Source organism: Moschus berezovskii, chromosome 26 (assembly GCF_049115385.1).
Source record: "Moschus berezovskii isolate FMDL1 chromosome 26, NW_MosBer_1.0, whole genome shotgun sequence".
Lineage (NCBI taxonomy): Eukaryota > Metazoa > Chordata > Mammalia > Artiodactyla > Moschidae > Moschus > Moschus berezovskii.
The window spans coordinates 42,496,401-42,523,370 of NC_142485.1; the positions used below are offsets into that span (position 1 = coordinate 42,496,401).

At 39.6% G+C, this 26,970-nt stretch overlaps 1 protein-coding gene across 1 annotated transcript in view; it reads left to right on the forward strand.

Annotated features, from left to right (window-relative positions):
- CSMD1 (CUB and Sushi multiple domains 1) overlaps positions 1 to 26,970 on the forward strand; it is a 1,848,896-nt gene that overhangs the window by 1,517,744 nt on the left and 304,182 nt on the right. The window contains exons 25-26 of the mRNA XM_088832674.1: positions 4,441 to 4,632; positions 6,090 to 6,216. Of these exons, the coding sequence (XP_088688800.1) occupies positions 4,441 to 4,632; positions 6,090 to 6,216 (319 nt within the window). The remainder of the gene's footprint in view (positions 1 to 4,440; positions 4,633 to 6,089; positions 6,217 to 26,970) is intronic.

A 26,970-nucleotide genomic window follows, 5' to 3' on the forward strand; every position in this document is an offset into this window, starting at 1 on the left:
AGGACTACCTCTGCTGATCTAAATTAAATGTAAGAGAATATTTTTGAGATATTTTAATGAACCACAGAAAAAAATATTTTTCCTAAAATGGACACAGGATTAACATCCCAGAATTTTATAATGTCAATTAAGAAATCTGTTACTATACATCACTTCAACTTAGTTCACCAGTGTCTACAAGCAGTACTGAAATTTTTAAGAGACAATGTTAATATTATGCCCTAATCAAATGGCAAGCAGGGCTCAACTGAAATGACTCTCATTCTGTTTTTGGAGAGAGGCAGCGTATCCATTGCATGTGGATGGACTCAAAGTCCAAGGGCCAAGCTGGTTCACGGCACAAGCAACAAGGAATAAAAATCTGGGGTTTCTGGAGATCTTTCTCTGGTCCTTTAGTGATGCTGATTCCTCTGGGGATAAATGTCTATGATTCTGCCTGTAACTGTGCATGAATTATTAAATCCTGTAAGAAGCTTTGTGCAAGCAAAGCTCTTTTCACTGACTTGAAAAACTGAATTTGAGAATATCAACATAATAAAAATATAAAACAAATAATTTTCAAGTTTCTGACAAGAGGAATATATTTAATATAATGACCTTAGGTAGGTCTAGAAGCTTTAGACATTTAAGTATCAAATGTAGGACTTTCAGCAAAATAATGTGTTTTGTGATGCCATCAAGGATTTCACTGATCTTTAAAAAAAAAATAATAACAGAAGGAGCATAAGTAAAACAAGACAGCTGGCAATGGAAAGAATAAATGCCTTTTCAAAAACGACATGACTTAACTCATCTGTGTGACAATATGTGGTTTAGTAAAAGACAAAATCTTTCTAGACTGAGTGATAGAAAAAAGCAATAAAACCATCATTTTTCTAAAAATTCAACACAAATAAAGTTTAGTAGATATTTGTATTGGTACAATGTTGTTTGATTGTTTTTCAATGATTCTTACTTCCTTCCTTCAAAAAGTTTCATAATGCAAGTTTGTGGGGCAGAGGGAATGTTTCTTCAAGCTAATTTTAATATAAACAAGTTCTGTGATTTTAGAACTTTGATAGCTTATTTGATGGAAGACTTTAAAAGCCATGCTCTCTGAACTTAGAGGGAAAGTCTGGATAACCTTTAAGCATGAGTCTCTTGTCTGTAGAGTTGATGGCTGTAAGCTAATGAGACAGCACATAAGTCACCAGGAAAATCAATGTCATTACTTTATCTTTTAAAGGCATTAATCTCCAGTGAGGACAATCTTTCATAACAAAAGTCTTCTGTATAACCAGGAAATAACTCACTGTCAGAATAAAAGGTCTTGGACAAGCTCGGCCATTTCTCTATCCAGCCCTTAATCATCCTCAGAAGGTCTTTGTGTCACAAAGTTTAGTCTTAAAAAATTAGACAGAATATTGACAACCTTTCTGAATTGAGTCTCAGCCTTCTCCAGAAACTGAGAAATTATTGGTTTCTCTTTAAACTATTTTCATCTAGTTTTCATAATCTAATCTTAGAATTTAAGCATCTCCATTTTTGAAATATGTATTTATTCAACAATCATTTTATTAAGCTAAAAAAATCCAGCTTTCTGGTGTTCCTGGAAGAATCAGAAGCTTGGATTTCAGGGGGTGTGGATTTCAGCTGCACAGCAGGGGGTTACAGTCCCCTGGGCCACTGTCCTGCAGGGACCTCACTCTGCTTTGGAGAGAACTTCGGGTCTATTGGCACTCGAGTCTGGCTCCTCTTATGTCAGATTTACTTCTCCAGGTTCTTGTCACACAGTACAAACAAAAGGGACACGTGTTTGACTCTTTCTGTTTCTCATTTTGAGACCTAGATTTTGTCTGCTGCTTGTTTCGAGGTTTATGTTCCACTGTCATTGATACTCAGATACGTAATTAGACTTCCAAATGCTGAAACAGTTTGAAACATTGGTGATTACCATTATCTGTGGAGCCCTACTCCAGCCGTCACCCTCAGCTGGCCATTGTGCCCCAGCCACTGATAGTTTCTTGTTCCGGCCACCCTGGGCAGTGGTGCTTTTGAAAGCACCACCCTGACACTGTCTCATCCAAGGCCCAAACCAATAAAACAGTAACAACAAAGACTTTGATTCCTTTTCCCTTCTGAACAAGAGACACTATGGCTAAATAATATGCAGGGCCTTTTACAAGGCAGGAGTAAGGATGGCGGCTCCATCCAAGTGAGTTCTACAGCTTAGCATTTTCCTTTCCTGGTGGTGTTGGGACTATGCATCAGACTGGTGTTGTCAGGTATCTGCATGAGCCCTGAAACCCTATGTGCCTGGGACCCTTCTTCTTAATTCTGATCCCCTTTGTGGCAACTTAAAATGTCCTTTTGCTTTGTGCTGAAATAGATACACTGTTATGCACTGTCCTTCTGGGCATCTTGAATTACAGCTATTTGCATTTCTTAAATAGATAAACAGTTTTCATAAAGGCATAATAAGTAAAGACTGACATTTTATAGAAAAAAAAGTATTTCAGGAAACGTTTCTTGGCCACTACGTGTAAATTATCAAATGTGTACTGGTTTCCCTCCCGTGTACACACCTGCAGAACTCCATCTGGATTATGTAGAGATTCTGAGGATGAACGATCGTGTGAATTCAAAGATGTATCTTCCTCAGTGGAAAAGCATTCAGAATGCAAATTTGACAGAAAGACTTAGCAAAACTCACACATTCATTTATTTTACTTTATTTATTTTCGTGAAAAGGAAGAAGTCAAAGTTACGTGGAAATAGATGAAAACAACCCATGTATTTCTTCAAGTTTCCAGCTCTACTTTATTAAATGGTCAAAATTTGCATTGTGATATGGGAAGAGACATTTGTTAGTGTAGAACTCTCTTCACAGATGGCCTTAAATTATTGCTTCACCACAGAGGCTAAACATTCTCTTCTGTCATCTCTTTCTCGGAGTCTCAGAGCTTAGTTTGAAGAAGTCATTACAATGATTCATTCTGGAGTTTGTGCTACACACGGAGCAGCTTGGGAACCTCACCCTGGCCCCAGGTGGGCCACAGAGCCCAGCTCCATGAGCAGGAAGGACAGGGAAATTTCCAAGAAGCTTAAGATGTGGGCACTTTAGAGGAAGTGGGCCTGGAGGCAGGGACTTGAGTGAACACAGACAATAAGCACCTGGAGGTAGTGAGGGTGGCCCTCCCGGAAGGCCCCAGGAGTGACAAAAGGAGGTGTGGAGACAGGAAAAGCTTACATGAACTCACTGGAGAATCTGGATGCCGACTGGACGTGTGAGTCAGATGATGACTGCCTGGAGCTCTTTGGAACAAAGACTCTCCTTGTGTTACTGAAAGTGGGGTCTGGCTGCTTGCTGCTTGAAAGCTAATACTCAAGAGGCAAGATTGGTGAAAAGGAAAGTCATTTTAGAGAGTGTCAACCAGGATAGAAGGTGGGCTCCTGTCCAAAAGATGATTCCATGCCCCCCCGCCAATACACACACACACTGACTCTCAGCAGGCAAGAGCTTTTACCGATGGAGTGGGTCTACCTGCACAAACAGCAGTCAGCTCTGATGGTCATCTTGAAACTGGTCATCAGAGGCCTGATCGTTGTCTTCTTGGCTGCCTTTAGTACAGTTAGCCTTCAGTTCCAGGGTCGATTTGTTAACATTTCTTTGAGACCAGTTCTAGGAATTGTGGCACCTTATGTCATGGCTACAGTCTGGGCGTCGTGTAGTTAGCTTCTTCCAGCTGGTGGGGGTTTCAGTATCTACAAGACAGCTCTCAGGATGTGGCTCAGAAAATTGTCCGCAGCCCTTGAGGAGAAACTGAATGTCCTTGACCTTGTTTAGTGACTAAACTATGATCATTTTGTTCTGTTTGAGTGGCTTCCCTGGTAGCTCAGATAGTAAAGCAACTGCCCGCAATGCGGGAGACCTGGGTTCGATCACTGGGTCAGTAAGATCCCCTGGAGAAGGAGATGGCAACCCACTCCAATACTCTTGCTTGGAAAATTCCATGGACAGAGGAGCCTTGTAGGCTACAGTCCATGGGGTCACAAAGAGTCGGACACGACTGAGCAACTTCACTTCACTTCTCTGATTAAGCTTATTATTTGACTAATTTTTTTCTACAGACAAAAGGCAGGTGCAGGAGATGGGGTGAGGGGAAGGGGTAGGGGTGGTGGGGGAAGGACCATCCTGTCTGTCCTGCTGGGCTTCAGTCATAAGTATATTAACAGACAGGAACAAATAAAGTGGTCAACCCCCAAGAAACAAACCAGTGGTTAACAGATAAACCCAATCAAGACCCACATGTATGTCCGTGTTTTTAAATACAGAGTCGTCCTTTTCTTTCTACACGTCAAAGGACGTTTAACACCCCAGTATGTTTCTTTGGTGTTTGAACGCCAACACAAATGCCACAGTGACTTCTTTCCACTTACCCCTCCCCTCCTTGCTCACAGGTTTTGACCTGGTGAAATGTGAGGACCCGGGGACCCCCAACTATGGCTATAGGATCCGGGATGAAGGCCACTTCACCGACACGGTTGTCCTGTACAGCTGTAACCCGGGCTACGCTATGCATGGCGGGGGCACTCTGACCTGTCTGAGTGGAGACCGGAGAGTGTGGGACAAGCCACTGCCTTCCTGTGTAGGTGAGTCACCTGCAAGTGAGCTGGGGTCAGGAAGCCCTGGGTGCTCTGACGTGATTCTCCCAGAGCGGGGAGACTTCTATTGCTCTTTCTCCAGTGTGGGTTTAATCCTAATATTTGAGAGAGGCTTTCCTGGTGGCTCAGTGATAAAGAATCCATCTCCCTGCCCATGTAGGAGACCCAGGTTCAGTCCCTGGCTCAGGAAGATCCCCTGGAAAAGGAAATGGCAACCCACTCCAGTATTCTTGCCTGGAGAATCCCATAGACAGAGGAGTCTGGTGGGTTACAGTCCACGGGGTTTCAAAGAGTGGCACACAACTGCGCCTGAGTGACTAAACAGCAAAGACAATATTGTGTGTGTGTGTGTGTGTGTGTGTTTGTGTGTGTGTGTAGGTAGGAAAAACACATCCCCAGCACTGTTTTATTGAGAAGTGTAGAAGAAGTAATCCTACTGAGTATCAGTTCAGTTCAGTTCAGTCGCTCAGTCATGTCCGACTCTTTGCGACCCCATGAATCACAGCCCGCCAGGCCTCCCTGTCCATCACCTACTCCCGGAGTTCACTCAGACTCATGTCCATCGAGTTGGCGATGCCATCCAGCCATCTCATTCTCCGTCGTCCCCTTCTCCTCCTGCCCCCAATCCTTCCCAGCATCAGAGTCTTTTCCAGTGAGTCAACTCATCACGTGAGGTGGACAAAGTATTGGAGTTTCAGCTTTAGCATCACTCCTTCCAATGAACACCCAGGATCGATCTCCTTTAGAATGGACTGGTTGGATCTCCTTGCAGTCCAAGGGACTCTCAAGAGTATAGAAGATGTATTATTAGATACTCTATACAGAAGAAGTAGTATTAGCATATATAGAAGCGTATATAGAATATATAGAGAGGTATTATTACTTCTTCTATATACAAAATTATTATTAGATACTTCTTCTGTACACAGAAATATCACTAGATTTATAACATGGCATTTCACTGTTTCACTCTCTTGACTTTGTGCAGAGGATACTGACTTTTCATCAAGATAATGTTGGGGAATAAGTAAATTTAGAAAAGCAGTGACAGGGACAGCAAGATGCTGTGATTCTTTTTCCTGTGTATGCAACACAAATGTGATGGTTTGGGCTTTTCAAGGTAGTTAAAGCTGAAACTCCGATACTTTGGCCACCTCATGCGATGAGTTGACTCACTGGAAAAGACTCTGATGCTGGGAGGGGTTGGGGGCAGGAAGAGAAGGGGACGACAGAGAATGAGATGGCTGGATGGCCTCACCGACTCGATGGACATGAGTTTGAGTGAACTCCAGGAGTTGGTGATGGACAAGGAGGCCTGGCCTGCTGTGATTCATGGGGTCGCAAAGAGTCAGACACGACTGAGCGACTGAACTGAGCTGAACTGAACTGAAAGTGAAGCCTGTAAGGCTTGGAGTAAACTTACCCATTTTTTTAATCCATTGCAGCGGAATGTGGGGGGCGGATCCACGCTGCCACTTCTGGACGCATCCTGTCTCCGGGATACCCTGCTCCCTACGACAACAACCTCCACTGCACCTGGGTGGTAGAGGCAGACCCGGGGAAGACCATCAGGTACTCGTTTTATTGGGTTTCAGTGATTTGAGAATAGAAGCCTGTCTCCTATTCTTGTAGTGAAGATAGTAGTACATCTCTTATTATCCACGATTCGATTTAAGTTTTTGAGTCAAAGGAGAAAATGTAAACACATGGCAAAATTTTTCATTGTCTTGCATGCTCACTTTGGTATTCCTTTGAAAACTTGTGTTAAGTCATCCGTAGTTAAAAAGAAATTAAGTACATCAGCTAGCTTTGGCTGCATAACAAGTGGGCCCCCAAAACTTAGTCACTGAAAACAATGACTTATATGCTCATGACTTTCTGAGTTGCTGGGCAGTTCTGGTTGTTTGGGGTGAGTGGCTTAGGAGGGCCTCATGCAGGTGTGGCGGCCTCAGCTGGATGATTAAAAGTGGGGTGTCTCTCTGCATCAGGTTCTGTTCCCTTAGGAAACTAGTGATGATGGAATTTTCCTAGAAGCAAAACGTGGAGGCTTTTCAAACTTCTGTTTGCATCTCATTTGCTAGTGTCCTATCTGCCAAAACATATCTCGGGGGAAAGAAAATGTTTGAAGAAATATATTTCACCCTTAATGGGAAAAGAATAGTCGTAAATGATGCTAATTTTAAATTAACAAGTAAACCAATGAAAAGTAATTTTTGAAAGTAAATCCTCCATGTGCCAAAAAAGTGTGTCAAAACCACAGCACAGTATGTAAAGCAAGAGGACCTTTCAGTTAAAGCTAAGTTGTTCTTTAACTGAAGAATCATTGACAATGTGCATTCTGTATCACAGCTCTTGAAGTCCCTTTTCTCCTCCCACCACATATCCTCTTTCATTCTGTTGAAATCTCTCTACAATGTTAATTAAGAAAAAAAAAAAAAAAACTCCGTTCGGACTTCCCTGGTGGCTCAGTGGTAAAGAATCCGCCTGCCAATGAAAAAGTCACGGGTTTGACCCCTGATCTGAGAAGAGTCCACCTGCCTCAGAGCTCCTAGGCCCATGTGCCAGAGCTACTGAGCCTGTGCTCTGGAGCCCCTGCTGAGCAACGAGAGGCCACCACAGTGAAAAGCCTGAGCACCACAGCTAGAGAGTAGCCCCCGCTCTGTGCAACCAGAGAGAAACCTCCCACAGCAACGAAGACCCAGCAGCAGCCACAAATACACACTTATAATAGAGGAGAAGGAAAAAAAAAAAACAAAAAATCCCCAAGACAGTCTTAACCACTCCCTCCAATCCCCTTTCTGTTTTCTGTGTTATTACACTGACCAGAGTTTAAAAGAATCGGCACCAGCTCCTTTAAATATGAGAAAAACCTGAAAGAGACATGTGCAAAGCAGGATCCTCTTTCTGGGGCAAGTGGATATATGAAAACATTCAGGAACTAGTGGATTTTGTCCTTACTCATAAATGGTTTGCCCAGCAAACTTAGTAAACATATCCTCCTGCAACTTTATAACTTAGTAAAAATAAGATGGGATGCTCAGGAGTGTGGGAGCCTGCTCATCCCATTCGGTGACACTGTTTCTCTCTGATGGCCTCCATCCTCCCTGAAATTCACCAGACTTTCTTGACATTTGGTCACATCAACATCTTGGGAGTGAGTTAAACTCACATGGAACAAACTATCACCACTTTCAAACCCTCCAAAATAAATATCCTAACCATGGATGTGGAACAAGAGAAGGAATTTAGATAATGTAAATGTTGCAAAAGTGACTCATTTAAATAATTCGTTTAAAAATGTAAGTGTCCTTAGTTAAGAAAAATGATTAATTAGGTAATTGTGCCATCTATTGAGGCACAAATAGGGCATGTTTGAATAAAAGAATTTGAGTCTGTATTCTTCATAAAGGGCTCTGAAGATGGCTCAGTGGTAAACAGTCTATCTGCCTGCCAATGTAAGAGAATCAGGTTCAGCCCCTGGGTTGGGAAGATCCCCTGGAGGAGGAAATGGCAACGCATTTCAATATTTATGCCTTGGAAATTCCTTGAACAGAGGAGCTGGCAGGCTACAGTTCATGAGGCTGCAAAGAGTTGGACACAACTCAGTGACCCAACAACATTCTTCATAAAAATTAGCAGTCACTTACCAGTGAACTATATAGAATTAAGTATTACTTCTTAACTTTAAATTCCTGAATGCTTGATGTAAATGATATAAAAGCTGTTAGACTGAATTGGATTGTGAAAAACCCTAGGAACCATCTGTGGGTCATGAAATGACTTTACATAAAGAGGATATCTTTCCTCTTAGGCAGATTTCAAATTTTTCTACTTCTTTTTTTATTTATTTATTTTGATTTTGATTGGAGGCTAATTACTTTACAATATTGTGGTGGTTTTTGCCATACATTGACATGAATCAGCCATGGGTGTACATGTGTTCCCCATCCTGACCCTCCCTCCCACCTCCCTCCCCATCCCATCCCTCTGGGTCATCCCAGTGCACCAGCCCTGAGCACCCTGCATCATGCATCGAACCTGGACTGGTGATCTATTTCATATATGATAATATACATGTTTCAGTGCTATTTTCTCAAATAATCCCACCCTCACCTTCTCCCACAGAGTCCAACATTCTGTTCTTTACATCTGTGTTTCTTTTGCTGTCTTCCATGTAGGGTCATCATTACCATCTTTCTGAATTCCATATATCTGCATTAATATACTGTATTAGTGTTTTTCTTTCTGACTTAATTCGCTCTGTATAATAGGCTCCAGTTTCATCCACCTCATTAGAACTGATACAAATGGATTCTTTTTAATAGTTGAGTAATATTCCATTGTGTATATGTGCCACCACTTTATTTTCTATTCACCTGCTGATGGACATCTAGGTAACTTCCATGTCCTGGCTATTGTAAACAGTGCTGTAATGAACATTGGGGTACATGTGTCTCTTTCAATTCTGGTTTCCTCGGTGTGTATGCCCAAACATGGGATTGCTGGGTCATATGGCAGTTCTATTTCCAGTTTTTAAAGGAATCTCCACACTGTTCTCCATAGTGGCTGTACTAGTTTGCATTCCCACCAACAGCATAAGGGGGTTCCCTTTTCTCCATACCTTCTCCAGCATTTATTGTTTGTAGACTTTTTGATAGTAGCCATTCTGACCGGTGTGAGATGGTACCTCATCGTGGTTTTGATTTGCATTTCTCTGATAATGAGTGATGTTGAGCATCTTTTCATGTGTTTGTTAGCCATTTGTATGTCTTCTTTGGAGAAATGTCTGTTTAGGTCTTTGGCCTATTTTTTGATTGGGTCGCTTATTTTTCTGGAATTGAGCTGCAGGAGTTGCTTATATATTTTTGAGATTAATCCTTTGTCAGTTGCTTCATTTACTATTATTTTCTTCCATTCTGAAGGCTGTCTTTTCACCTTGCTTATAGTTTCCTTCATTGTGCAAAAGCTTTTAAGTTTAATTAGGTTCCATTTGTTTATTTCTGCTTTTATTTCCATTACTCTGGGAAGTGGGTCATAGAGGATCCTGCTTTGATTTATATTGGAGAGTGTTTTGCCTATGTTCTCCTCTAGGAGTTTTATAGTTTCTGGTCTTACATTTAGATCTTTAATCCATTTTGAGTTTATTTTTGTGTATGGTGTTAGGGAGTGTTCTAGTTTCATTCTTTTATAAGTGGTTGACCAGTTTTCCCAGCACCACTTGTTAAAGAGATTGTCTTTTCTCCATAGAATATTCTTGCCTCCTTTGTCAAAGATAAGGTGTCCATAGGTGCGTGGATTTATCTCTGGGCTTTCTTTTTTGTTCCACTGATCTATGTTTCTGTCTTTGTGCCAGTACCACATTGCCTTGATGACTGTTTTGTAGTTTATTGACTGATGGATTCCTCCAGTTGATTCCTCCAGTTCTATTCTTCTTTCTCAAGACTGCTTTGGCTATTCAAAGTTTTTTGTAAATCCATACAAAATTGTGAAATTATTTTTTCTAATTCTCTGAAAAATATCGTTGGTTGCTTGATGGGGATTGTACTGAATCTATAGATTGCTTTGGATAGTATACTCATTTTCACTATTTTGATTCTTCTGATCCATGAACATGGTATATTTCTCCATCTATTTGTGTCATCTTTGATTTCTTTCATCAGTGCTTTATAGTTTTGTATATATAGGTCTTTTGTTTCTTTAGGTAGATTTATTCCTAAGTATTTTATTCTTTTCATTGCAATGGTGAATGGAATTGTTTCCTTAATTTTTCTTTCTGTTTTCTCATTGTTAGTGTATAGGAATGCAAGGGATTTCTCTGCGTTAATTTTATATCCTGCAACTTCACTGTATTCATTGATTAGCTCTAGTAATTTTCTGGTGATGTCTTTAGGGTTTTCTATGTAGAGGATCATGTTATCTTCAAACAGTTAGAGTTTTACTTCTTCTTTTCCAATTTGGATTCCTTTTATTTCTTTTTCTGCTCTGATTGCTGTAGCCAAAACTTCCAAAACTATGTTGAATAGTAGTGGTGAGAGTGGGCACCCTTGTCTTGTTCCTGACTTTAGGGGAAACACTTTCAATTTTTCACCATTGAGGATGTTTGTTGTGGGTTTATCATATATGGCTTTTATTATGTTGATGTTTGTTCCTTCTGTGCCTGCTTTCTGGAGGGTTTTGGTCATAAATGGATGTTGAATTTTGTCAAAGGCTTTCTCTGCATCTATTGAGATAATCATATGGTTTTTATCTTAATTTGTTAATGTGGTATATCACATTGATTTGTGAATAGTGAAGAGTCCTTGCATCCCTGGGATAAAGACCACTTGGTCATGATGCATGATCTTTTTAATGTGTTGTTGGATTCTGTTTGCTAGAATTTTGTTAAGGATTTTTGCATCTATGTTCATCAGTGATATTGGCCTGTAGTTTTCTTTTTTTGTGGCATCTTTCTCTGGTTTTGGTGTTAGGGTGATGGTGGCCTAATAGAATGAGTTTGGAAGTTTATCTTCCTCTGCAATTTTCTGGAAGAGTTTGAGTAGGATAGATCTTAACTCTTCTCTAAATTTTTCTTAGAATTCAGCTGTGAAGCCATCTGGTTCTGGACTTTTGTTTGTTGGAAGATTTCTGATTATGGTTTCAATTTCTGTGCTTGTGATAGGTCTGTTAACATTTTATACTTCTTCCTGGTTCAGCTTTGGAAAGTTGTACTTTTCTAAGAATTTGTCCATTTCTTCTAAGTTGTCCATTTTATTGGCGTATAGTTGCTGATAGTAGTCTCTTATGATCCTTTGTATTCCTGTGTTGTCTATTGTTATTTCTCCATTTTCATTTCTAATTTTGTTGATTTTGTTTGTCTATTTTATTTATCTTCTCAAAGAACCAGCTTTTAGCTTTGTTGATTTTTGCTATGGTCTCTTTTGTTTCTTTTGTATTTATTTCTGTCCTAATTTTTGTGATTTCTTTCCTTCCACTAACCCTGGGGTTCTTCATTTCTTCCTTTTCTAGTTGCTTTAGGTGTAGAGTTAGGTTATTTATTTGATTTCTCTCTTGCTTCTTGAGGTAGGCTTGTATTGCTATGAACCTTCCCCTTAGCACTGTTTTTACTGAATCCCATAGGTTTTGGGTTGTTGTGCTTTCATTTTCATTCATTTCTATGCATATTTTGATTTCTTTTTTTATTTCTTCTGTGATTTGCTGGTTATTCAAAAGTGTGTTGTTTAACTTCCATATGTTTGTATTTTTAATAGTTTTTTCCCTGTAGTTGACATCTAATCTTATTGCACTGTGATCAGAAAAGACGCTTGAGATGATTTCAATTTTTTTGAATTCACCAAGGCTATATTTATGGAGAAGATTCTGTGTGCACTTGAGAAAAAGGTGAAATTTATCGTTTTAGGGTGAAACATACTATAGATATCAATCAGGTCTAACTGGTCCATTGTATCCTTTAAAGTTTATGTTTCCTTGCTAATTTTCTGTTTAGTTAATCTATCCATAGGTGTGAGTGGGGTATTAAAGTCTCCCACTATTATTGCATTACCGTTAATTTCCCCTTTCATACTTGCTAGCATTTGCCTTATATATTGCGGTGCTCCTGTGTTGGGTGCATATATATTTATAATTGTTATATCTCCTTGGATTGATCCTAGATCATTATGTACTGTCCTTCTTTGTCTCTTTTCATGGCCTTTATTTCAAAGTCTATTTTATCTGCCATGAGTATTGCTACTCCTGCTTTCTATTGGTCTTCATTTGCATGAAATATCTTTTTCCAGCCCTTCACTTTCAGTCTGTATGGGTCCCTAGGTTTGAGGTGAATCTCTTGTAGACAACATATATAGGGGTCTTGTTTCTGTATCCATTCTACTTCTTAAACGTCCTCTTGTGATTTGTTTTCCAAGAACCAGAAAGAGCACTTGTTCCCCTAAATGCAAAGCAAGTGACAGACACTCTCTGCAGGTGAATCTAATACTTCATTAACATTTTAATAAGAAAAGAGATAAGAAATTAATAAAGAATGAGATGAAGTAATAAAAAACATACAACTTTTTTTTTTTCTTTTTTAATCATGAACTGACTTTGTCGTTTAACCATTAATGTTCTAGGAAGGCAAAAATGCTGCCTACACCGATTTGTTGTTTGGGGAATTTTCCCTTCTTGTGCATATCTTTTAAGCTACTCAGTTTGTAAATGAATCTTTTTATTTAAGACATAAAATCCTCCCTAATAAGGAAGTTAGGAAGCAAACATCAGCTCTTATAATTAATTTACTCTGTCAATGTCCAACTTTATCCCAAAATGTTTCTGGTGATTTTGGTTCATTAAGAAATTATGTACTGCTTTTAGTATGGCAGTCTGGAAAATAACATACTTAAAAGTACATAATATATAATTTTAGATTTAAAATGGTACTGACACCAAGAAAATTAGAGCTTGGTCTCAGCTTGGATATTTTTTGTCTAGTTTACTGAATCTTATTTATTTCATTGGTATCAGAGTCAATATTATCTCAACTGTTTGCTTGAAAGTGAGGAATATGTCAGTCATGTAGATATGAATCCAGGGATTAATTTTTGTATTAAAAATTCTTAATATGAATGGAATGCCTTATCATACATTATATTATGATTTGTTAAATGTCAATATTTTTCAGTCTTAAAGAATAGATAAGCAACAAAATCTCAGAAATTATGATAGGCTTGGTTTCAACATTTCATGCCAATTATTACTGTGCTTATTTTTATTTTCTTGAGGTCCAGAGTGGTTTCTGATGTATACTGCTATCACTTTTTGTTCAAGATAATAGAAGACACAAAAATAGTTATTGTTATAGGGCACTTGGGTCTAGAAGACATTTATAATTTTCACACATAAAGCAGTTTCCAGAACTAAATTTAATTAAAAATCTAATCACTGCAGTAAATTTAGCCACTTGAAGAGTTATATGTAAACATGTGTCTGAGACCCAGTGCATTTCATTCTGAGCACAGCTGTCATTTATACAGCAAAGGTAGCAGCATTGTAAACACATCCCACAAGCAGTATCAAGACAGCGTTTTGCATAATCATATGTCTATATTGTTCCTTGGCTTTAATTGATTTTTCACAAGTCTAATCGTCTGGAAAATTCACTTTGAGAATATTTCTGTTCTTTCTTACAAAATTGCATTTGGGCACGTGGTTGTTGTTATCATTGTTGTTGTTCAGTCACCAAGTCGTGTCCTACTCTTTGTGACCCCATGAACTGTAGCACAACAGGCTTCTTTGTCCTTCACTATCTCCCAGAGTTTGCTCAAATTCATGTCCATTGAATTTGTGATGCTATCTAACCATCTCATCCTCTGCTGCCCCCTTCTGTGGCCTTCAATCTTTTCCAGCATCAGGGGATTCTATTAGAAATAGCTCGTGCAGCACTGAAAACATTAGAGGCCTATCAAACATGCATCCTTTACCAGCTGAGCCACCAGGGAAGCTCCAGTGTGGGAGACCCAGGTCTAATCCCTGGGTTGGGAAGATCCCCTGGAGAAGGAAATGGCAACCCACTCCAATATTCTTGCCTGGAGAATCCCATGGACAGAGGAACCTGGTGGGCTTACAGTCCGTGGGGTCACAAGAGTCGGACATGACTCAGCAACTAAACCACCACCACTAAACATGCATTAAGACTGTCAAAACTGCTCCTGTGCAAACTTTTAAAGAAAGTGCAATGTGGATTGTGGTCCTGACTGTGCTGGGCTATATAGAAGTTAGGGGAAAGATCTGGTCTGTAGATCTAGGATAATTTTAAATTATTTTTGACCAACCTTCAAGATCCCTGTGAGACATAGACTCAGAAAATGATTCCACTTAACTGGACATTTTTCTCTGAGTTTGAGGTCAAGCTGTGGTGAATGTGCCAGGAATATGAGTCACAAGTTTTTTGATGACATGACTGACAGGCTCGGGGACAGAAATCAAAACATCTCAAATGCCCCTTTTCTTTTAGGACCACAGTGGGATACCCCATTTATTTTTGTGGATAATGTGAGGAAATAAGTGGTCAAGAGAATTCCAGCCCTCCAAAGAAAAGAGAGCAGTAGCACTTCAAAGTCTGCCCTGTGTGTGAGGCTGGACCCCAGGACTCCTTAGATGGAGCCAGGGAAGCAGCTTCAGGGTTTAGGGAACCGGACCAGCCACCTGCAGGGGATGGGGAGCAGAACCCTGCAGGCACCCCTCACAGGTGCAAGATTCTGATACAAGCAATTTTGGTCACCTTGCTTCATGAAACTACACCAGTGCTGCAACAACAGGGTTCATTCACATGTAGTTACCTTTGCAGATGTGCCATGAAGGATTTCATGAAGCACAGACTTCCTCTTAGCTCTTCAGTCTCAGCATAAACCGCAGACACACCTGATCACATCATGCACCTCCCAGTGCAGGGCCACTCACCAGGCATCTGCACTTGGTTCAAACACAGACAGCAAAGCACGTCCTTGGGTTTCTTCCTTGTCTCCCAGTGATGATCCCAATTGACGCTGTACAAAAATGGATCATCAGAAAGGGAACTGGCCAATGAAAATGAAAGTGCAGGAAGAACTGAAAGTGATTAACTCTGAAAGTGAAATTCTAATCACGTATGAATGGGGTTTAGGAGAAATAGTTAATCGAGGGGTGGGGGATTGGCATGGCGGCTATTCCAGAGAGCAATGCCTCACAGACACCCTGCAGGCACACCTTCAGGATAACTACTATCATTTCCTCCTTGCCTCTTTACTCCTGATCTCTGTTAATGCCTGTGTTCCTCCAAATGGTGGAGGTTTTTATTTTCAATAATATGTTTTGCTCTTCCCAATCTCCAATATTCTCCCAACTGAAAAAAACACCAGGTATTAATCTATTGCTATATCTCTTCATAATAGGCTCTGAGAAAAAAGTCAGCCCATGTGAGCCAAAGCCTTGTCCGCTCTCCCCTTGTTTGTGTCTTTTCTACGGGTGACGCCCGGTTCCTACCTCACTGCCTTACTCTGCTCTTGCTCTAACCTTCTCCCTGTCCAGCCTCCCAAATCCGCCCTTCGCCCCCTCCTGCTCTCAGCCAGGCCTTGGCTAATCGGCAGCTGTAAGCTCCTTAGACAGACCGAAATGCCCTCTGCTTGGTGTCTGATCCCCTGCAGGTTTGGCCGGATGACGCACGCGCGTGTCACGCTCAGTACAGGCGAAGGTGCCGGAGTCTCCGATCCCAGCTTTGTCATCACGGCTTGCTTTCCACCTGTGCTCCCTGCAGTTTCTGACTGTTGCCCCACCTCTGGATTCTTCCCATCCCTGGGGGCAGAGTTAAAAGGTCAAGCAGAATTTTACTTTTATCATCTCATCTAAAAATAATCTGCTTTCTTCAGTGTCTGTCCCACCACCCCTTCCTTCTGCAGTAGGGCCTTCACTGCACAGCAAAACATCCAGGCCAGCCTCTTAGCATCAGGGCTCCCCCCTCCCTCCCACACCTGTGTGGCCGCACATCTCATTAATTCCACGTCTGGAGCCCCCTTGTCCAGATCCCCATGGTTCACTGGGCCAGTTATCAGACCATCCTGCCCGGCTTTCTCCCAACCACTGCTCCCACACTTAAGGAACCTGTTTTATTTTTTAATTATAATATTAATTTTATGTGGTTGAAAAATGAACGTATAGACATCTTCAAAAGAATTTAAAAAAAAAAGGCATGCATTTCCCCCATATTGGACATCATTGTTACCATGTTGACATATGTCTTACGTGGACTTTTAAAAAAATTATTTATTCTGTATTAGAGTATAGCCAATTAACAAAATGTGACAGTTGCAGGTAAACAGCGAAGGGACTCAGCCTTGCATATCAGTTCAGTTCAGTTCAGTCGCTCAGTCCTTTCAGACTCTTTGCAACCATGAATATGCATGTATCTATTTTCCCCCAAACTCCCCTCCCATCCAGCCTGCCTTACATGAACCTTTACATAAGCTACAGTACGGGTGACCACAGTTAAATATTGTTTCTCTTGCTGGTTGTTTATAAGATTTCTAATTTTCATCATTTCTAGTTTTCAATATTACATGTAATTATATGGCAAATGTTATCTCAAGTAAAGCTTTGCTTCTATTGATAATTAATACCTTGGAATAAATCCTTAGGAAGATTCTTTCTGGGTCAAATGGTTGAATCATTTTTATGTGTCTTAAATAGTTCTATCAAACAAAGCCAATCATATCACTTGCCCACTTTAAAAATACACATACTTTGCTCATTATGTGCAAAATAAACTCAAGTTCGGCTTGATGATATTCAAAGTTATTTTCTCAATTTTTGAAATATTAGAAAACTGGCAGGAAGATAAAAAGCCTGGAGAGTAGTTTGCTGTAATCCTAGATGCAAAAGATAACATCAGTTTAAAATTTGGTGTATAGTTGTATAATTTCTTAAAGGAAACATATATATATATATATATATATGTTTAATTGTTTAATTAAACAATTAATGTCTACTTATTTAATTATTTTTGAAAAATAGTATCATACCTTAATATTATTCTGAAGGTTTTTTTCAGTCAATAAACATGGTCAAAGTTTTATATCCTTACTTGTAATTCCACCTCATTCTCTTTAGTCATGGAAGAAGATTCCATTGCCTGAATGCACATTAATTTATTTAAACTGTACCCTATTGGGATATTCAGATTGTTTTCAGCTTTTCACTGATATCAGCCACACTAACATCTTCCCAATATATCACCTCAAGGGTACTTCCTATGATGAATTTCTAAAGCTAAACTTGCTCTTCCAGTTCAGTTCAGTTCAGTTCAGTCGCTCAGTCGTGTCCGACGCTCCGCAACCCCATGAATCACAGCACACCAGGCCTCCATGTCCATCACCAGCTCCCGGAGTTCACTCAAACTCATGTCCACAGAGTCGGTGATGCCATCCAGCCATCTCATTCTCTGTCGTCCCCGTCTCCTTCTGCCCCCAACTTTTCCCAGCGTCAGAGTCTTTTCCAGTGAGTCAACTCGTCGCATGAGGTGCCCAAAGTATTGCAGTTTCAGCTTAAGCATCAGTCCTTCCAATGAACACCCAGGATCAATCTCCTTTAGGATGGACTGGTTGGATCTCCTTGCAGTCCAAGGGACTCTCAAGAGTCTTCTCCAACACCACAGTTCAAAAGCATCAATTCTTCAGTAATCAGCTTTCTACACAGTCCAATTCACACATCCATCCATGACCACGGGAAAAACCATAGCCTTGACTAGACGGACCTTGGTTGGCAAAGTAATGTCTCTGCTTTTTAATATACTATCAAGGTTGGTCATAACGTTCCTTCCAAGGAGTAAGCGTCTTTTAACTTCATGGCTGCAATCACCATCTGCAGTGATTTTGGAGCCCAAAAAAATAAAGTCTGACACTGTTTCCACTGTTTTTCCTTCTATTTCCCATGAAGTGATGGGACCAGATGCCATGATCTTTGTTTTCTGAATGTTGAGCTTCAAGCCAACCTTTTCACTCTCCTTTTTCACTTTCCTCAAGAGTTCCTCTTCACTTACTGCCATAAGGGTGGTGTCATCTGCATATCTGAGGTTATTGATATTTCTCCCAGCAATCTTGATTCCAGCTTGTGCTTCTTCCAGCCCAACGTTCCTTATGATATACTCTGCATATAAGTTAAATAAGCAAGGTGACAATATACAGCCTTGACATACTCCTTTTCCTATTTGAAACCAGTCTGTTGTTCCATGTACAGTTCTGAATGTTGCTTCCTGACCTGCATACAGGTTTCTCAAGAGGCAGGTCAGGTGGTCTGGGATTCCCATCTCTTTCAGAATGTTCCACAGTTTATTGTGAGCCACACAGTCAAAGGCTTTGGCATAGTCAATGAAGCAGAAATAGATGTTTTTCTGGAACTCTTCTGCTTTCTCCATGATCCAGCGGATGTTGGCAATTTGATCTCTGGTGCCTCTGCCTTTTCTGAAACCTGCTTGAACATCTTGGAGTTCACGGTTCACATATTGCTGAAGCCTAGCTTGGAGAATTTTGAGCATGACTTTACTAGCGTGTGAGATGAGTGCAATTGTGCGGTAGTTGGAACATTCTTTGGCATTGCCTTTCTTTGGGATTGCAATGAAGACTGACCTTTTCCAGTCCTGTGGCCACTGCTGAGTTTTCCAAATTTGCTGGCATATTGAGTGCAGCACTTTCATAGCATCACCTTTCAAGATTTGAAATAGCTCAACTGGAATTCCATCACCTCCACTAGCTTTGTTCATCGTGATGCTTTCTAAGGCCCACTTGACTTCACATTCCAAGATGTCTGGCTCTAGGTCAGTGATCACGTTATCGTGACTATCTTGGTCGTGAAGATCTTTTTTGTACAGTTCTTCTGTGTATTCATGCCACCTCTTCTTAATATCTTCTGCTTCTGTTAGGTCCATACCATTTCTGTCCTTTATCGAGCCATCTTTGCATGAAATGTTCCCTTGGAATCTCTAATTTTCTTGAAGAGATCTCTTGTTTTTCCTATTCTGTTGTTTTCCTCGATTTCTTTGCATTGATCACTGAGGAAGGCTTTCTTATCTCTCCTTGCTATTCTTTGGAACTCTGCATTCAGATGCTTATATCTTTCCTTTTCTCCTTTGCTTTTTGCTTCTCTTCTTTTCACAGCTATTTGTAAGGCCTCCTCAGACAGCCATTTTGCTTTTTTGCATTTCTTTTCCATGGGGATGGTCTTGGTCCCTATCTCCTGTACAGTGTCATGAACCTCTGTCCAGAGTTCATCAGGCACTCTATCTATCAGATCTAGTCCCTTAAATCTATTTCTTATTTCCACTGTATAATCATAAGGGATTTGATTGAGGTCATATCTGAATGGTCTAATGGTTTTCCCTACTTTCTTCAATTTAAGTCTGAATTTGGCAATAAGGAGTTCATGATCTGAGCCACAGTCAGCTCCTGGTCTTGTTTTTGCTAACTGTATAGAGCTTCTCCATCTTTGGCTGCAAAGAATATAATCAATCTGATTTCGGTGTTGACCATCTGGTGATATCCGTGTGTAGAGTCTTCTCTTGTGTTGTTGGAAGAGGGTGTTTGCTATGACCAGTGCATTCTCTTGACAAAACTCTATTAGCCTTTGCCCTGCTTCATTCCATGCTCCAAGGCCAAATTTGCCTGTTACTCCAGGTGTTTCTTGACTTCCTACTTTTTCATTCCAGTCCCCTATAATGAAAAGGACACCTTTTTTGGGTGTTAGTTCTAAAAGGTCTTGTGACTTGCTCTTTATGCACATTTAAATCTTTATGGCCATTACCAAATTGCCTTTAAAAAGAGAAGATAGGGCTTCCAACAGCATATGAAAAGGTGGAGTTCCACATTCTCACTGAAGCAGAATGAAGTGCCATTATCTCGGCCAGTCTGGTAGGAAAGGAAATCTTTACATCACTTTACTTGTTGTATTTTGCATTTTCACACTCAGCGTGTTCATGAATGCATTTGTTTAGTCACTTTCTGTCTCACCCTCTTTATTGAATTATCATTGCTATTTCTCTCTGCCTGATAAGACCCTTCCCAGACTTCTTGACCAGAATAAACACACCTGACACTTTGTTCATCTGATGCTCTGTCCACCTGTCTTAAAGCTTGTGGCACTGTACACTGCAAAGTGTATTTTCTCTTTCTTTTTTATTTTTTAAATTGTGAAAATATTATAACACTTTTACAGGAGACTTGGAAAGTTGCATACAGTTCCACTATATATTACAATTATTTTTAAGTAGATAAATTAGAATCTTTAGTTGGAGTTTCATTACCAAAGTCTCAAAAATTAATGCAATGAATAGACAGAAAAGTAGAAAGATACAGTAAACCAGAAAAGCACAATGAACAAATTTAACATAACTAAGATTTACACAGTTTTCACACAGTAGCAGGATACAAATTCTATTCAAGTTCTCATACACTATAAACCAGGAGACACTGTAACATATACAGGGACATAAAACAAGGTGCAAAAATTTCCTGGTCTAAAGGCATTGAAATCATATAGAGTCTGTTCTCTTTATCTCTGTGGAATTATGTTAGAAATCACTATCAAAGGATATGTGAAAATCACCCACATATTTTCAAGTGCAATGTGACATTTACTAGGAAAGATCTTTGACTTAGCCATGAAAGCCTCAATAAATTTGGGCTGAATAAAACAACGAGGGTGATTGCAGAGAATAAAGCATTTAAATGAGAAATTAATATCAAATATAGTTTTTGGAAAATCCATGTGCTTGAAAATTAAATGCTCAACAAAGTGTACTTTTTTCTTGAATGACTGTGTCTGAAATAAATAGTAGTTTCTTTAGGATGGTACTTTTTAAAATCAGTTTTTAAACTTTTCCTACCTAGTAGTATAATGTCCGCATATTGACTTTCATTTTTTTTTTAATGAAAAATGACCATTTCTTTATCTATATGAAAATGTTGTTATATCATTGTTGGGCTTCCCTGGTGGCTCAGTAATAAAGAATCTGCCTGTCAGTACAGGAGACAGGGGTTTAGTCCCTGGGTCAGGAACATCCCCTGGAGAAGGAAATGGCAACCCACTCCCGTATTCTTGCCTGGAGAATTCCATGGACAGAGAAGCCTGGTGGGGTACAGTCCATGGTGTCGCAGAGTCAGACATGACTGAGTGACTAAACAACAACCACAATATCATTTGTGAATTTGCATGGTATTTCCCAAATGGCAAAACTTACAGCCCCAGGGTGGATCTTCACGTGTTTGTCTGTGTCTCCTCATTAGCACATAAGACTCTCCCAATCACAATTGTACGGCTTATTTATAAAAACTCCCCGTGGAGCCAGCAACCAGATCAGAGCCCAGGCTGTGCTCTTTGAGCTCCATGCAGGCTCCATTCATTCTTAAGGATAATCACTATCTTGACTTCAGAGGCGTTTTTGCCTTACTTTGAACTTTACGAAAATCGAGTTCTACAGTGTGTCTTGATTTCCTCCACCTTCCCTCCCATTGGTATAGGAAAATTATCCCATTGATTCAGTTCAGTTCAGTTCAGTCGCTCAGTCGTGTCCGACTCTTTGCGACCCCATGAATCACAGCAGGCCAGGCCTCCCTGTCCATCCCATTGATTAGTAGACCATTATTTATTCATTCAGTCTGTGTGTTGATGGGCATGTGGACTGTTTTTAGTCTAGTCTGAGGTTATTGCGAATGGTGTAGCGTTGAGTGTGCTTTCATGTATTGTGCAGTGATTGTGTGTGCTTTTCTCTCGGGCATGCACTGCACTCAGCTGTTGTAGGTGCTGTCAGATGATTTCCTGATGTGGTTATACCTCTCCACTCCCATCACAGTGCGGGTCCCTCCCAGGTACTTCTGCTTTCACTGTGCTTGGCTTTGATGATCTTTTGTTTTAGTCATTCTAGTGGATGTACAGTTGTTTTAATTTGCTTTTCCCTGATGACTGATCATGGCCATGACTTTTTTTATATTTATTGGTCTCTTGAGTATCTTCTTCTATGAATTTTCAGTTGAAGTCTTTTGTCCGTCTCTTTTCATATGGGAATACCTGTCTTTTACTTATTGTTTTGTATATAGTTTTTATACATCTGGATGCAATCTTTTGTTGACTCTGTATTAAGCAGCTATATTCTTATACTCTGGTCTGTCTTTCTGTCTTTCATAATGATGTCTTTTGTTAAAGACAAGTTTTCCATTTCAATGAATCAAATTCATTTTGGCTCATTTTTCTTTCATGGCTAGTGTGTTTATCTGTATTCAAATTGAGTTATATCAATTTTTATCTTAACATTTTTTGTGTCCAGTTTAAGAAATCTTGCCTTTCCAAAATTATAAAAACATTATCTTAGGATTTTGCAGAAGACTTATTTTATCTTACACATTTACGTCTTCATTCCATCTGGAATTAATTTTTGTGTATTATGAAGAAGATTCAAGGAATTTTTTTTGTCTACAATGCAGTTCAATTGACCATGTGTTGATAAGCCAGTGTTTCTCCATTAACTGCTGCTGCTGCTGCTAAGTCACTTCAGTCATGTCCTACTCTGTGTGACCCCATAGACGGCAGCCCACTAGGCTCTGCTGTCCCTGGGATTCTCCAGGCAAGAACACTAGAGTGGGTTGCCATTTCCTTCTCCAAAGCATGAAAGGAGAAAAGTGAAAGTGAAGTCGCTCAGTCATGTCTGACTCTTCATGACCCCATGGACTGCAGCCCACCAGGCTCTTCCGTCCATGTGATTTTTCAGGCAAGAGAACTGGAGTGGGTTGCCATTGCCTTCTCCACCAGTAACTACAGTGCAACCTTTTTCATAAACCAGATAATTATATATATAAAACTGTCAACCTGGAATCTATATTCAAACTGCCTATCATTCCTTTATAAAAAGAGTTCCTGTTTTGCAAGTTATTTTCGCTATTCCTTGCAGTTTGTGTGATCTTATTTTCCTGACCAAGGACTGAACCCTGGCAATGGCAGTGAAAGTCTGGCATCCTAACCACTAGGCAACCAGGGAATGCCTATGTAATTACTGTGAACAAACAAAATACTATTTGATATATATATATATATATATATTCACCAGGCATATATGACTCTTAAGAGAAACTAGTATCCAGCTAGGAACATAGTTTAATAAAAACAAAATAAATAAATTATTTGGAGACATTGGGAATTGAACAGCACACCTCTTATAATTCTTAATGACTCATAAATCAAACAGGTAATGCATTAGTAAGGTTACAGAGGATTTGAACCATGCTATTGCTGAACTTATTTAAAGGAGTTATACAGCCTTCAAGTAGAATTTTCACATTCTGTTCAAGTAAATATGAAACATGTACAGATATGATCACAAACTAGAAGCAAACTAATCAATAAAAATCAATAAAACAGAAAATCACTTTCTTCTATACTCCACATCCTGATCAAAATAGAAATAGAGAACTATAAGAAGACAGTAACAAAATGCATTCTCCATTTTGAAAATAAAAGACACATGATTAACAGATTAATGTGAAATTTACAGCCCTAAATGCAAGTATTAGAAAAAGAGGATCACATGAAGATCAGTAAGTTAAGCTTCCAGATAAGGGAATTTGAAACACAGTATCAAAATAAATTCAAAAAAGTAGAGTGGAAAAACAGCAAATATAGTAAAATAAATTAATGGAAGAAACAATGTAGAGAATTACCAAACCCACAAACTGATTCTTGAAAAAGGTATCACTGAGTAGAAAAATAATGGACATATTCAGATAAAATACAGGAAACCCAAATAACCAACATTATAAATGGAATAGAAATACACTCCTACAATAGAAATTATTTTTACAACATTGAAGAAAATAATAGATTATATTATGTCAATATATTTGAAAAATCTTCCAGGCAAAAGAAAAAAATAGAGAAATGAGTTGATCCATTTAATAAGACTAAAATAACTTTCATATCAAAGAACAAGAGCTAGAAATAAAAATTAAGAGCTGAACTCTAAAATTACTCCTATTTATATAGTAAGAAAAATGACCTGTCTGATCATCTAAACAGCTTTAGAAAAAGTAGTTTAATAGAATTGAATGCATTTTCATGATCGACAGCATAACTAGATAAAAACCTTCCTAGCATAGTGAGCAGCAGGGAATTTTTCTTAAAATGATAGAGTATGTAATAAAATCTTTCCACAAGAATACAATACCGTACACAAACAGTAGTAAGAGACGCAGCATGCATCACAGCAGTGGGCCATCCGATGTGATGGGGTCATTCAGTCTCAAGCCTCTTCTTCCCTCTGCCTAAGGCCTATGATGGTCTCATCTAGTCCTGTGGCTTAAAGCCATTTATTTGCTGAACACACGTTTACTCTTTCCTTCCAGACTTCTCTGCAAAGCTCCAGATTGGCATGAGCAGCCAGCTGGTCACTGTCCAGTGGGCACCTTGAACGCGTAGGCCCAAACCAGAACGTCTGGTCTTCCCACGCCATGACCCCTGCACCTGCACCCTCCCCACCTCAGCTGTGACTTCCCCATGGTTCTTATTCCTTACGCACAAACCCTCGAGTGACCTCGCATCCTCTCTTCACCCCACAGGCCTCCCGCGGCCGTGTTTCCTACCATCACACCATGCCCAGAATCTGCCAGCCGCTTAGTGCTCCCCGGTCCACTCCTCTAAGCAGCACACATCTGAGTCTCGGTTTTGCCTTTCCCTGGAGATCTTGTTGTCAACACAAGCACAGAGTAGATTTTTTTTTTTTTTCTAAATCAAAGGTGGGGTGACTGCTTCACCACAAACCCCACCCTGGTGGATCACCCGGGGTGAGAGCCAGAACCTGAAGAATGAGCTTCCAAGCCCTGGGGCCTCGCCCCTTCACACCCACCCCTGTCCACCACCCACATGTTTCTCTGGCCTTAGCACCTCTTTCACAGGCCCTCTCTCTGCTCATTACACTTCCTGCCCACATGGTCTCAAATACTGAAGGTGTGCACTCTGTGTTGGACTTTTGTTGGGTTCACTCTGCCCTCTCATCAAATGTGGGGCTTCCCTGGTGGTTGAGATAGTAAAGAATCTGCCTGTAATGCAGGAGGCTGGGTTTGATCCCTGGTTCAGGAAGATCCTCATCAAATATAACAAACCTCTCATCTCCTTCAAGTCTCTACTCAAGGCTCTCCTCACCAACATGAGTTATCAGCCATCTCATTTAATTCCTAAATACATGGGTTATCCAGCCATGCCATTTAATTCTTAAATCTCCTCCCTGCCCTTCAATCCTATCAAGGCCTATGCTGCTTTTTCTGCTCTGCTTTTTTTTTTTTCTCAGTGACATTTACCACCTATGAACATGCAACTTTCTTATTTTTTACAGTTTCTGGGTTTTTTTGCTCATCTCTTGCCATTACAAACTGTGCAAGCTCCATGAAGGCAGGATTTTTCCTTTAGTTCACTGATATATCCAAAATTCCTAGAAAAGTGCATGATAATAATAGTCGGTGCTCAAGAAGTATTCCTTGAATTGTTGAACTGCATTGTATACTGAAGGGGGTTTGGGTTAGATTCACAATAGTATGTTCAACCTCACAAATATTCAGGGAGATGTCATTTAAACAAGAGACATTCCTATGACCATCAGATTTTCTCTTTATACAACTATTATAGGCTGATGTCATCAGGTATTGGTAAAGATGTGGCAACACAGAGCGCTTTGTAGTTTATTGTGAGACTGTACGTAGCTACAGTCACAGGGAGAACAACTTTACCATGTATCTTTCTGAGCCTAGAGAGATCCAAGGATGAGCACCATTTATCATAAAATATAGAGACTGACTATCTTTCAGTAGAGACCTAGGCAAGTGAAGCCTTTATTCTGCTTCTGAAGTGAGTTACCAAAGTCTGTATCTCTAGTTTAGAGGAATTTCACCTAATACTCAATGTAAAAAAGCAACTTGAGGGAATTCCTTGGCGGTCCAGAAGTAAAGACTCTGCTCTTTCACTGCTGAGGGCCCAGGTTTGATCCCTGGTCAGGGAACTAAGATCCCACAAGTTATGCAGAGTGACCACATACAGAAACAAACAAAGCCACATATAAAAGCTAAAACAAAAAAAAAAGCAAATTGAACATGAGACAAGCACATACATGCCAAAATTACATCTATTATGTAATTATTGTTGAACAGACAAAATAGTATTATATATTTTTGGAGATATGCATACACATATATGCATATGAAAATCATGAAAATATAAATGAGAAGAAACCATCGTGATTTCAGGATTTGGGAGTGAGAGAAAAACAAGGAGTAAGTGGAGAGGAGGGGGAGTAGGACTGTGTTATTAACATAGATTAAAAAAAAATCTGAAGCAAATAGGGCAAAATGTTAAGATGATGGTGGGTATCCAAGTGTCTACTATATTCTGTGCTTTCCTCTATATTAAAGATATTTTAAATAGAACATTTAAAAATATACTGCATGCTTTATACTTTATTCAGGGTTAGATATTTTCTCTGAGTATATAATATGCACAAAGTAAGTAATTAGTATTTGTGAACAATTTTTTATATAATAGTTATTGTGATTTTTATCTTTCTTACAATTTCATGCAGTAAGTGAAAGAGGATAAAAGCATTCAAGAAATATGGATTTATGTTGACATTAAACTCTTTTATCCATTTGAATTGCCATTGATAGAACTACAGGTCTGCGGCTTCCCCTGACATAGAGATTTTTAAAGTTACTCTGAAAAATATCTGTAAATCTGATAGAAGTATGATAAAATATTAGAAAAAAGGGAGTTTATACTTCACAATTCCGCTCACAAATCGTG